At 34.7% G+C, this 14526-nt stretch overlaps 1 protein-coding gene across 1 annotated transcript in view; it reads left to right on the top strand.

Annotated features, from left to right (window-relative positions):
* Positions 1-13760, top strand: part of CRPPA (CDP-L-ribitol pyrophosphorylase A) — a 294464-nt gene extending 280704 nt beyond the window's left edge. Inside the window, exon 11 of the mRNA XM_072764452.1 lies at positions 10788-13760. Within this exon, the coding sequence (XP_072620553.1) occupies positions 10788-10892 (105 nt within the window). The 3' untranslated portion in view covers positions 10893-13760. The remainder of the gene's footprint in view (positions 1-10787) is intronic.
* The last annotated feature ends 766 nt before the right edge of the window (positions 13761-14526 follow it).

Genomic DNA, 14526 nt, shown 5'->3' with positions numbered 1-14526 from the left:
CCACTGAAGTTTATTCCTTGTGTTAAGTTTGTAATTAAAAATTTAATTGTAAATTTTATGGGAAAAACTTAGTCTTTCTGCTCTAAGAGAATTATCAATATATTTTTTACTAATAGTTTGTCTACTTGGACCATCAATTCAATAGCAAACTATTGTGGATAATCTTTCTCTCGTCATTTCTCATACATTCTGGAAAAAATCCCCATTGCCCTCCAACACCTAGTATGTGTTGCTTTTCTGCTTATGCAGCCCTTCTACCTCAGAATGTTTGCCTCATGGTCTGACTTTATCCCCTTGACTTGGGTATATTAGTGTAAATTTATCAATGTCCCTTACATTTAACTTCCAGACCAAGGCATCCTTTCATAGGAGGTGGAATCATGTAGCACAGATTTCTAGCTTTAGACATCTTTCCAGTTCCCAAATACAGATACAAATTTTTTCTTATTTTTATTTTTAGGAGGTTATTCCATATGGATGCATCCTTTATCTAATACTTTGATATTTCAAAGATATCTTAATAGTCATATATAAGGCCAGATCTTTATAGAATTAATTAGGAAACTGACCCAGTTAATAAATATTTTTTGAGTATCTGCTATGAATATAGTACTTTATTTGAGGTTATAATTTGGGAGAGTTTCCTTTTACTATCTGAAGTTAGCTAAAAGAATAAGACCTGTACATACATAAACCCAATAAAAATATCAGTAAAAGATTGTGAGAGAAATTATGATGATGTAAATTATTGCTGTTCAGTAAAACAGATAATAGTCATTGCAGCCAGGTTTTTCAAAATTGATGTGAAGTAGAAAGACAATTATTAGGAAACCATTTTACTAAAGAATAACTGATTATACTAGTATGGCCATAGAAGTGGATTCTGTAAAGAAGAACTTTGGTTAGAAGAGCTAATTAGGTTGATTATGGACAGTCTTAAATGCTTGAATGAAGAATGTGCCGAATGTAATGTGGATTTGATAAAATGAAAATGGTGTCCTAGTGAGATGAGAGCAGTAACCATAGGCAAAGAAAAGTAGCCAGTTAAGACATCCATGGAGGAATCCATCTACAGGATGCTATGAAAGTAGACTTGGAGCTTTTGGAATATGACCAGCAAGTGATGTCACAGTAGAAAGCTAGCAGAACTTGGTGACTGCTGGGAGAGATGTGTAGGATCAAAACATTTTGCTAATTAAAAGGGACATTGTATATAAGACCATTTTTTCAACTTTATTAAGTTGCAGAATTGATAGTATAAATGGTGTTATAAGAAAATAAAGTATGACAGTGTGACAAATCCCAGATCTAGAAATAATTGACACAATAATGAACTGCCTGTTTCTCAGGGTAGACATCTGCTTTTTGGCTGCCCATGTTTTACCCCATTGTGCTTTGGCATGGAACACTGCATAGTCTGGATCTTTCCTATCTTTATTTTCTGTTTGCTCTCTGAGCAAAGTAACAGTGCTGTGCCCCAGAGTTTTGACCAATTATTTTTATTTTATTTTTCAAAGATTTTATTTGAGGGAGAGAGTGCACGTGTGTGAGCATGAGCAGTGGGGGAGGGGCAGAGGGAGTGGGAGAAGCAGGTTCCCTGCTCAGGTCCTGGGCTCAATCCTGGACCCAGAGATCAAGACCTGAGCTGAAACCAGGAGTTGGACACTTAGACAACTAAGCTATCCAAATGCCCCTGACCAATTGTTTTTTCTTAGTTAGCTCTTTCTACAGATACTTATTGAGCACCTATAGTATGTGCAAGACATGGAGAATAAAGAAGACCAAAACTACTATGTGAGGATTATGTTAATAAGTAAATCCAGGTATTTTTATTAATATTGTATTAATGAGGTTTTCAGGAGACAGTTTTTTTTTTAATTCAGATGAGCAAGAGACAAATGCTTTTCATTTGGAGAGGACGGTTTTGTTTTTCTCAAGCTCTGTCAAATAAGTGACTGCTTTTTCCTGGAGTTTTGTAAATTTACACACACCAAACATTTATTTTCATCTCCACTAGGGGGCAGTGTTTTACTATTAGATTTTTTTTTTCTTCTATGTGAGAAAAATGTATACAATTTTTTTTCATTTACTATCTTATAAACGTAACAAAAGTGGTAAAAGATTTCTAAGTCTGTGGTTTAGCATTTTATATATTATATGTGCTATATTTTTGTATATTGTACTTGCTTTCTATAAATACAGAGATATGTAGCTATAAATGCATGTATGGATAATGGATATAAATCGTGCACTTTTATTTGTTTGGAAGTGTTTGATATTTTCTGGCATTTTAAAGATTTTTGCATGAGTTCACCAAAACAAGGATAGATAGCAGAAGGATATTAATATCAAAATATGAGCATCCTGAATTTCAGGACAGTTTTGTAACTCATGGTAATTGAATTAGGCTTTAGGTATGGAATTTGCTAAGACAATGTAATGTTTACCTTTCAAAAAGGACTGTGTAATCTCCTCAGACATCTGAAGCCTAGATATGTATATACGTATATTTTAACTTTATAGTTTTCCTTTTAACAGAGTACATTGTGTTCTTTAGGAATGATGTGTATGGAGGATGAATGTCTCTAAAAGATTTCCTTTCAGGTTGTCTATAAAGATTTGGACAACAATGATGTCACAGCTTTTCCTGCTATTATTTGAGAGCATATTCCACAAAAATCCACATAAATTTGATTCTAAAACATACTGTAAATTTGCATATGCCTCTTAAATTCAAGTACTGAGACCTGTGTAGTGCAGTGATAGAAATTAACATTTTAAAATAACATTTTAAAATAAACCTTTTAAAAAGTTCTTCAAGTTTATGTGCATTGGGAATAGTTTTGCCATAAGTTATCCTTGAGAAAATGAAAGGAAACATTTAGTGAGTATGGAGTTTTAAAGACCTAGGCTTTATAGAAAATTGACCACTTGTCAATTTTGTGAGGTGAATCTTCTCTGAAACTGCAGTTGTGAGGTGGATCTTCTCTGAAACTGCAGACTTGTTGCCCAAATAGTATTAGATGGTGCGGGGGGGGGGGGGGGGGGGAAGAGTTGCTATAAATTATGGAGGTGTTCCCATCATTCCCAATCTTCTGTGAAAATAATGACATCTCCTACTTGCCCTGATTTCCCAAATTTTGCCAATGGTTTAGAAGTCCCATGAGAATTTCTGCATCAAAACTCTACTACTCTGTTGAAGATGATAGATATATATATATAACCATCATAGGGAAACCTACCTATCAACCAGGAAACAAACCACATACAAAAAGACTAAAATCCAGGATTTTGTTGTCAAAACCTAATTGCTCTGGAGTAAATTTAGAATTACCTTATGTATTTAAAAGATATTAGTAATTAGAACTTTTATGCATCTTTCATCTAAACATAAGTATATTTCATCTTAATCTTGAAATGACAAGGGATGAAGAAATAGTTAAATTTGGTGTTTCTAGATAAAGCCCATGTGGAGTCTAATGATAAATAATTCAGTTTGATGATATAGAAAATTTAAAATAGCTTTTATATATTTATGTTTCATCTAATGTTCTTCCTAATATTTTAAAAAAATCTGTTAAACTTTTCAGGATATCAATGAGCAATTGTTAATGTACTGAATAAAATTAAATACAAATTTTTTGTTTCCTTCAGCTTGACTTTTATGATATTTTTCTTAACCTCTTAAGTCAGCAGAAAGCTAAGGCCTTGTGAATTATTAATATAATTCTTCAGACCTTTTATTGAAGACTAAAATATTCAAACAAAAACTGTTTTCTTTGTGCAGATTTTGAAGACTTTTATGAAGATAAAAGTTTCCTGGAAATTTGGGCACTGTTCTGTATTATTGATTTTATGCAATAACAAATCAAATTTAGTTCCCAGAATTTAAATAGTCTTGAAACTAAATTTTAAAACAACTTATTTTCTTACTAGAAGACTAAGTTGTGTTCATAATAGAATTTTGAAAATAAAACACACAAATAAGAATAGCCATAAATCCATCATCCAAAAATAACCCTTGTTAACTTTTTGATAGTTTTCCTCCTGGTATTTTAAGAAATCAGACCATTGTATCCTTCATTTCCTTTCTGACAGGCTTCTACTTTTTAAAATATGTTTGTAACCAAGAAAAAGAGTGACTGCCATTTTTTTTGAGCTAGAAGTTACATTTTTATTGTTTTATGATAGTATAGAGTTAGCAATTTTTAATATTTTTCTCAAAAATTTGACACCACTGTGAACAGGATAATATAAAACAAATAATTATGATGGCAGTCATTTCGATTTAAGAGAAAAATGTAGACTTTAACTTATCTTACATCTCTAAATATCCTCCTGTTTTTCTTTAAATTCTAGGAATTTATTCTTTTGATTTTCATGTGTGAGTACGTAAAAATTGGTGTGCCGTGTTTATAGTTTATGCTCATTATGGCTGGTGAGTAGAAATGCAAGTAAACCTGAAGCCTGGAATTTGCATGAGTTACAGATAGTAAATGAACTGATGATAAACTTAATTTTAGTAATATTTTTACTTTTTTGTGGGAATTTAGGTACTTGCTTTTCTTGCAATCTCTTTGTGAGGTCAAGCCTATAACAATGATATGCCACAATGAAAATCAACCATGATTTCTTATTCCCTCAATATTTCTTATCCATTCTGGACTTTTCAGTTTTTGCCTCCTTTTTTGCTCATCTTTTGGTTCCATCTCCTTCAAGAATCCTTGTGACGTTAAGTGGTCTTACCACACTCTGAATTCCCTCGTCCTTTATGCCCAGCTGTAGCAATATTATCTTCAGCCTTGCCCTTTGCATATTTATGTACGTGACCTTGCATTGTTCTTCAGAAATGGAGTTGACTTTTTTAATGCTTGTTAGTTTCACATAACAAACATTACCAGGTGGCATGGCTGCTGACATAACCCACGTGTGATTTTCTGAATGTCCCATATAGGTATTTTGATGGTGGTGGAGGGGTGTATCGGTAAATAGGGAAGCAGTAGGGAAATGGAATAGTAATATAGTCATACATACTATGATTATAGTAATAATTCACCATTTCCCTCTCTGTGCTTCAGTTTGGATATATACGTATATATTTTAACCTGTCCTCAGGATCACTACTACTGTTTTCTGCTCTGCCCATCTCATATTAAACCAGTCCAATTAAGTATTAATTTCAAGTATTATATTTTACAGTTGTAAAATACTCTTTATTATAGATTCCCATTCTATGCTGAAAATGTCCATTTTTTTTAATTTTTTTATTTATTTATGATAGTTACAGAGAGAGAGAGAGAGGCAGAGACACAGGCAGAGGGAGAAGCAGGCTCCATGCACTGGGAGCCCGAAGTGGGATTCGATCCCGGGTCTCCAGGATCGCTCCCTGGGCCAAAGGCAGGCGCCAAACCGCTGCGCCACCCAGGGATCCTGAAAATGTCCATTTTTAAATCCGTGTTTCCATATCTTCCTCCTTAACATATTAATCATAGTTATTTTGAAGTCCTTGCATATTAATTCCAACATATAGATTATGTCTGAAAATGATCCAGTATAGATGATTTTCTCTCCCTTATGTTTTTTTTTCCTGCTTTTTTGCTCTCTACTTCTTTACTCATCTAGTAAGATTTTGTTATATGCCACACTTGAATTATAAGACCTTTTAAAAGCTCTAGCTTGTTTTAGCTTTCTCCAAAGAATATTAAAATTTGTTCTGGCAAGCGTTTGTATTATTGGGAGATCAACCTGACCTTTTGGAGACCGTTTAAACTTCTTAGGGCAGATCCAATTCCATTTTGTCTTTATTAGTAGGCTGTAGGCATGGCCTTTTAGAGCTCTTATCCAAAAGCCATGGGTATTCAACCAAGGTCTCTTCCTTCTAGCTGGACTCAGATCTAACCTTGTCTGCAGTACAGTGTGGTCTGAATCTTTTCTCATCTCCCCATCCTCCCCTCAGGTATTCTCTGCTAGGCGCTGGTGAATCTTCCTGCACAAGCACAGTTCAGAAGTTGACCGAAAAAGTGAAGGAGTTTTTAGCAAAATTTTAGGCCATCTCTGCAACTCACCACTGTCAGGGACTTAACCTGCACGTATCTGAGGCACCTTAACAACTCTGAATTGTAATCTGTGTCTTTTCTACCCAGAGAGACTGTCATTCTCTTCTTGGGCTCTATTTCTCTTCTTGAGAGTTTGGAAGAATTCTCTCAAGATGGCTAGGGTAAATGTTACCTCACGGGCTTTTCTTTCAAGCACCGTAGACATGCATAGGTTACTGTCCAAGACTTGCAACAGTATTTTTACATAGAGTAAATAATCAGACTTAATGGTTATGTGTGATGAGAGGGTAATATTAGCTACTATGTCATGGGTGAAATTGGTGCACACCATAAAGATAATTCTAACAGCTATCATGAATGGATATTTACCGGGTATCTGTGGTTTGTGTGTCTCATCTGATTTAGTCCCCACCAAAAAGTGGTGATGTAGCTATTATTGTTATTATAGTTTTAGAAGAAAAAATTGAGAACTTTGAAACTTAAAATATTTGCTCAAGATCACTTGAAAATTGTCACAAATTCGTGTCACAAATACACGAAGCTTTGTGGCTTCGTGTCCAACCCTCTTGCCTTTTGCCTGTGTGCCTGGAGCCAGTCCCTCCACGCTTGCATTTTCTCCTGTAGTGCTCACAGGTCCCAGAACCAATGGCATTCCCTTTGCCCTGAGTCTGCAGTGGGTCCCTTTTGTGCTTCCTTCCCCTCAAGTAGCCCGTCTCCCCATGGGCCACACCTGGGAGTGAGGGGGTTACCCCTTCCCAGTGTTTTTTATTCCTGTGGGGCTCACCCCAAAGTATTAAAAGTAGCTTTGTAAAAAAAAAAAATACGAGTCAAAGCCTGTATTTGAATACCAGTAGTCTCATTCTAGATTCTGTGCCCTTACCAATAGCATAATTTATTAAAAGAATAGTGTATTTTATTTAAGGAATATATAAATGAGCTGGCACACACAAATTAATATTGTAATCAGGTTTTGTAATTCTGGCACATGAATATTTTTAAAATCAAGAGAAATATTTTGAAATTGAACACATACTTTTTTGAAAAATAATACACTTTGTATTATTCAGGATAGCACAGTTGTCATATGCCCTGTACCCAGTCTCCCTTATTTTTAACAACTGAAGGCCATAGTTTATTCAGATTTCCTTAATTTTACCCAATGTATTTTTTTTTAATTTCAGGATATCCTATTACATTTAGTTTGTCTGGTCTCCTTAGGTTCCTAACTGGCTATGACAGTTTCTCAGACTTGTTTTCGATGAACTTCACAATTTTGAGGAGGATTGGTCAGATATATTGTAGGATGACCTTCTGTTGGAATGTGTGTAATATTTCCCTGATGGTTAGACTGGGGTTATGGATGTTGGGGAGGAAGACCACAGCAATTAATGCCATTTCATGACATTATATTAAGAATGAGTACTATCAACATGATTTTTCGGTATGCATGTTGACCTTACTTAAAATAACATTAAACATTTATTTTATAATATTTGGAATATACAAAGAAAAAAATACACACGTATGTGAATGATATTAAAATGACCCCTTTGTAAGGCCCCTTTTGTTCCCCTCCCTCCTCAGTTAAAAACACTGATTTGAATATCTACTGGCAGCAAGAAATGTTTTTTTAAAGACCTATTTTAATTTACATTTTTAAAAAATTGCATTAGCAATACTTTTATAGAGATAAGAATTTTGAGATGAGTTTAAAATCCATACATTGTTTGAATATCTGCTTTTTGTATATAGTTGAATTTTCTGAATGTAGGTAGGTTTCACCATCTTGTTTAATCACTTTTTGAATTTCCATACTTTTTAAGAATGAGATGATTGAGCTCGGGTAGAGAGGGAAAACAGTGGAATTCTTCTCACTGAATTAAAATCATTCCAAATGATGCCTGAAAAAATTGCACAAATAAATTAACCTTTAAAATGAACATTCTTAAATTCATTAGTTAAAGGTGTATTAGTTATGAAGCTATCAAGATGGGAATAGAAGATTTATTCTAAGATTTAGAAATGTGATTTTTCTAGCTCTAGGATCTTAAACAGATTTTTTCCCTTCTTCATTTGTTCTCTGCTGTTTTCATTATGACAAATATAAACTGGTTTCAAAGAGGCTATACAAATAATCTTTTTCTGTTTATTTTTAAAGGGGAAACTTTAATTTTCCTCACCTTTTGTATGTCTCAACTTAATAAATGAGACTTGGGCGTAAATGTGTATTATAAACCCTGCAATATTACAATTAATTAATCATGAGTTTCAAATACATATTTATAGTTAATTTGTATTTTGTTTAGTTTTAGAATATTTGTGTATTTATGAATGATATGGCATGAATGATATCTACTCCCATATAAGGGAATCACAGTTTAAGCCTAAACATAATTGGCTTTAGAATGGTTTATATGTGATTTAGGTCCTGTGATATTCAGGAAACCAGTACATCATTTGAAATCCAATCCTGAAATGGCATTAAAACTCATTTGCAAGATGCAAGGCAGCCACCATTCAGCCTCTAGTGGGTTTCTCCCAGTTCCATCCCTTAGAACACAATCAGGGAAATTGATAGAAAAGTGTAGCTTAAGCAGAGGTCGTCTCTCACCACTGTCCTCATAGAGGAAAAACCTAGGGCCTCTGGGCTGGTGAAGGTGTGCTAGTGGAAAGGTTTTGATAATATTCTTTGTACCATTGCCAGGCTTCCTGCCAAATATGCAAATAGAAGCAAACAAAGTAACCAAAAAGTGGTCAATGTTAACAGATGAGTTAGACTGAAAGGATGATGATAACCTCTATCATAGCCTCCTTTGCTTTGAATTCATTATAATTTATGGAGTGCTACCATGTGTTAGGCATTGAACTACGTGTTCCATATTCAAAGACAAAATGAAAAATTCTTTATGTCCAGAAACTCATCATCTGTTAGAATAGATGGTCAACTAAAAAGGCTATTAGAATTCAGTGTGCTGGAGGCATTCACAGCTGTGGAAACAGAGATTCGCCTCACCCACATAGGTGGGGGAATAGGAGTCTGGGTAGGTTGCAACCATCGATATACTGAGTGGAACCACAAAGAGTAACTAGGATCAGCTGAGCTAGGAAAGGAGTGAGATAGCTTTCCTGGCAAAGGGATTAGCTGGGGCAAAGGAATGAAAGTTTAGAAAAATAGCTTGTTTGGGCAATCTTATACAGCTCTGTGTGGCTTGGAGAATTGAGTGATTCTAAGGGAATGGCAGGAAGAAGATGGAAGGATAAAAAGGTAAAGTGTTCTCTGACTTGATCCTAAAGTTCAAAGGTAGCCTTGAAAGGGTTTTAGGCAGAGTAGTGATATGCTTAGATCTATATGTTAAATAAGTATTTTGATTGCTGTGTGCGAAACAGGGTCAAAGAGGACAAGATTTTATTTTTATTTTTTTATAGATTTTATGTATTTATTCATGAGAGACACTGAGAAAGGCAGAGATACAGGCAGAGGGAGAAGCAGGCTCCCTGCAAGGAGCCCAGTGTGGGACTCGATCCTGGAGAGGACAAGATTTTAGAGAGACTGTTTATGAGATTGTTCCAGAAATTTAGGATGGAGATGTTTCACAGGCAGTGGCAGTTTGAATGGAGTATATGGATTCAAGGAACGTTAAGAAGGCAGAAGCAGTAGGTACTGGTGATAGACTGAACATTAGTAAAGGCATTAAAGATGATGCCAGGATATAGAAGTTGGTTACCAGGTCCCTCTTTTTGAATCTAGCACAATTCATAAACACACAGACCTTAAAGATAAAAGCTGTTTCGACCTTCCCTTCACCTTCATATTACCATCCCCTCACCCCCTCAAGAAGTCTAAGTAGTCTATGTTCATAGGCAATATGATTTCAGAGGCAAAAACCACATTTTAGCAACTTGTGAGAAACTCCTTTCACTAATTTGCCTGATCCTTACTTCACAAACAACAAGCCATTTTTATTTTTCCTCCCAGACCAGTACTCACAGTTTATAACAAAGTCTGTTGTTGGAGAACACTCAGAAACAAAATGAAGGAAAGGTGTGCATCATCGATGAAATATTCACACTTGAGTGAAGAGCCAAAGTTGGTCAGATATTGGGTTAAGGGAAAATCTTTTGTTTCATACTGCTAGCATTTGAAATTCTGTCAATATTTTCTTGGTATCTTTAACAGATACATTTTTGTGTATAATGAAAAGTGCTTGCAAAAGAATTTCTCCTTTATTTGGGGGACCAAGTACATATCAGTGGCTGTGTCCAGAGAGCAGCAGACCTTGAAAAATGGCTCCTTGAACTCATAAAAATAGGATAATGGTGGCTGATAGGGGCTGAGTGATGAGGGAAATAGGGAGATGTTGATTTAAGAGTACAAACTGCCAGTTGTAAGGTAAATAAATTCTGGGGTTTTAATGTATAGCATGGTGATTATAGTTAACAATACTGTATACTTGAAAGTTGCTAGAGAGTAGATCTTAAATGTTCTCACTACCCCGTCAATGGTAACTGTATAAGGTGATGGATTAACTAACCCTTTTGTAGTAATAATTTCATAACATACATATATCATCACATTGCACACCTTACACTTACCCAATGTCACTTGTCCATTATATCTCAAGCTGATGGAAAAAAGCTAAAAGTGAAGAAATATTAAAAGATAAAAGTATTCAATTTCATGTGTGACATTTAAAAAAATAATTATTGTTTTATCCTTATTTTTTTTTTCAGGAGGAGCAGAACCTACAGGCAAGTTTAAGGCAAGGCGCCACAATTATTGCCACCTTAATCAAAGAAAGAAATTCTGGACTTGTTGGTCAGCTCCTGGTAGCATGAAGAACACAGAGAAAATTATGTATGGGGTTTTTAGAAGCATTTATTTAGGTATCCCCATTGTGCTTCCCTCCCTATTGTATGTGGTGGAATGTTTGGGTTGTCTTTTATGTCACATAATTTGTAGGATATGATTTTTGGGTTATAGGATCAGTGTTTTTAATCTGTGAAAAAAATACTTTGGTGCAAATATAAATTATCTCAATCAGAAAATAGGTAAATGAAAAGTAATAACATTCAGGTAATCTTCTGCAAAGGGAAGAAAAATCAAATAGAAATCATGATGGGTGAGCTAATCTTCCTGTGAATAAGAATTTAGAATACTTCGGCTATGACATTATATCTGTGTTAATTAGTAAATCACACCATCATGAAACTAGTAAAAAAAAAAAAAGATTTAGAATTATTTTTTATTCTAAAACTGTCCTTTTATCAAGTGCTATTTTGATTTGTATTCTAATTTTCCACACCTTAAAAAATAAGTAAATAAAAGAGATAACTGGAAACTCTGCTTCAAATATTTTCACTCTTGGCTTCACATTACTCTATATCTGCAAAGGAGTTGTAATTCCCTCCTGCTTTTGTTTCAATTTTTTTTTCTTGGTTTATGAAAAGTAATTTTGACTTATTTTAAAATGTCTCTGATTTTTTGGAATACATTTAAAAGAAGACCAGATATTTCATAAAACAAATTATTTTGGTCAATCCCAAGCTAGTCTTTTCCGAAAGGTAGGGAGTACTAAAATATTTTTGATACAGATACTGCTGGGTTTTTTTTTTTTTTTTAATTTATTATTCTTTTAAATTTAAGTAGGCTCCACACCTAGCATGGAGCCCAGTACAGGGCTCAAACTCACCACCTTGGTATCAAGACCTGAGCTGAGATCAAGAGTTAGATGCTTGGGGCACCTGGGTGGCTCAGTGGTTGGGCATGTGCCTTTGACTCAGGGCATGGTCCCTGAGTCCTGGGATCAAGCCCCGCATCAAGCTCCTCACAGGGAGCCTGCTTCTCCCTCTGCCTATGTCTCTGCCTCTCTCTGTGTCTCTCATGAATAAATAAATAAAATCTTTTTAAAAAGAGCATGTTTGAGGTACCTGGTTGGCTCAGTTCATTAAGCATCTCTTTTTATGTTATCTATATTAGTAAGAGATTTTATATTTTACATTTAAGTAATAGTGAGTACAATGGGTAAAGGACACCGGAGTAATTACTTCAGTTCATTCTCCTAAAGGGGTTGTTTCAGTGTAACTTGGGTCTAAATCCCTGGGCTTGTGATTTCTCTCTCTCTAGGGATGATAAAAAATATAAGCAATTTAATTCAAAACCGTGAGGGTGAGAGTATGTGGGCAATGTGTAGATTTTTAGTTAGAACATCTGTCATTGTTAAGGTAATGTCCTTTACTGTGAATATGGAACTTGAGGTTCAGGGATCTTAACTATTTTGTCTAGAGCTGTATGGTTGCTTCGTAAGAAAAGGTAGAGATCAAATTCAGGACCGTTGATAATAAATTTCAAGCTCATCTCTTTGTTTATGATGCTGGCAAAGGACATCCAGCTGAGAGGCAGTGGGAAGTAAGCCAGACTCCCAATGAGCACTGGAGGAGTGGACAAAAAAGGACAGGTCATCCCAATGACCAGAGGAAAGTCCTGAAGCTTTTGGCTTCCCAGCCATCTTTCCAACATATAGAAATTGTAGCTAGGGGTGAAGGGAATGGAGAGAATTATTGGCCAAGAGAGAAAGAAAAATTGGTTGTTTTTAGTGTTTAAGAGATCCAGAGGCAACTTTATGGTTAAATTTTCACCAGTGCTTCTGTAAACTTAATTATTTTCATGGGAACAGTCTATTTTCACTTTATTTTCTAAAATGTCTTTTAAAAAAATAGTAATTTATGCTTCAGAGTTGCTCAAATTGTTTTCTACCCCTGGAAAGTTTTGTGGAATGACTGTTTTCTTTCTAAATGTTTGCTTGTTAATTAAATGCAATTTAGTTAGACTTTTATGGAATTTAACAGTGTGATCAATGGTTTGGTGAATGACTTGTTGGTAAGAGGTAGTTTGTTTTTCATAAAACTGCTCAATTTGAGAGATAACTTGTTGCAAGTATGTGAATTTATGGGTAAGAATTGGAGCCCTATATTCCACCCAGAGCCACTTCTTACTGTGGACACTTCAAATGTTTTGCATTTGTTTAATAGGTAAACTCTTCTTTCTCATGCTGGTTATCACTATCACATTTTACTTAATATACGTAAATACAATGATCATTTCATAAACGTTAAGTTTCAGTAGAACATTTTCTTATATTAAATCCGCAAATTTTATTTCCTTTTAACGTTGAAACTAATTAGGCCAAGGAAGAATAAACAATATTTTAATGAAAAAGGTTGAAGCCATTTTGAAGGAAGATTGAGCTTATTTTCAAAGTTTAATTAAAAAATAAACAGGAAAAATGAAAAAGTATATATTATTTTAGGATTTTTTAGTATAGTTTGAAATGAGTGAATTAGAATTCGCTGAGTGGTGTTTTGGGCATTGTACTATTTATATATGTTCTTGTACATTTTACTTTCAAAGTTGTGAGAGATGTATGCATTTTTTTAATGACACGTAACACTATTAAAGATTCTCAATATATTATCTTTATAAGACAAAATATAATTGATAATGAATTAATCAGTATTTTAAAATCCAGTGGCAATTATCATTGCTATTTAGTGTATATATACATATTTTTATACTGACTCGATCACAATTGAATAACTAAATATGTCATGTACTCTGAAAGAATAAAATATGTTTTATATTACAGATAGAATTTGAGATTCAGATTTATTATTCTGTAAGATGTATTAAAAAAATCTGCAAAATCAGAGGTCTCATTTAGATTTTTTTTTTTCTTCTTTCCCTCATATTTAGTAGATTTCCTGAAATTACAGTAACTGCTAAGGATATAAAAGCTCTATTCAGTCACAGTGGAAGAGAATATTATGATCACTTAACAGTGTCTGCATGGTTTTAGGAGGTTGAATTCTGGTTCAGAAATATTCTTTCTCTCAACTTAGCTCCTATAGGAGGAATGTGTGTGAGCTTGTTGACTTTGGGATTCATCATGTAACCTACTCTGACCAGTAGGGTGAGATAAAAATGGCTGTGCGTGATTGGAAGCTAGTCTAGAAAGACCGTGTATGTCTCTGCTTGCTCCTTTGCACTTTTGCCCCCACCATGAGATGAACATTTTCCACCTGGCCTGGACCAAGAGGAAAACAAAAGCCCAGATCAGTTGCTCACCAGCTAGTCAATAAATAGATGAAGAAGCCCAGCTAAGATCAGCTGTGTTCAGCAGGGCTACCTAGGCCAGTTCAGTTGGCCTCCCCCAGACAGGTGAGCTAAAAAATGCTCATTGTTTTTTGCTAATATTAAGTTTTGAAACTTTATTGCACACCAAGTGGTACTCAAGGAAAACAGATTGGTGGCAGTGCATGAAATATTTGTACTTGCAAGCCTAGGATGATGGATTTGGAGACATACATTTTGCTAAAGTAGAATGCTTATGAGGAGAAATATTGGTCAGAGTAATGATCCCAACATACTAGAAGGTTCTGAGGGTTATCTCCTTTCCTCTTAAATAACTATTGA

The sequence above is a fragment of the Vulpes vulpes genome, chromosome 7 (assembly GCF_048418805.1).
Source record: "Vulpes vulpes isolate BD-2025 chromosome 7, VulVul3, whole genome shotgun sequence".
Taxonomy (NCBI): Eukaryota; Metazoa; Chordata; class Mammalia; order Carnivora; family Canidae; genus Vulpes; species Vulpes vulpes.
This window is presented reverse-complemented; position numbering and strand designations above follow the sequence as displayed.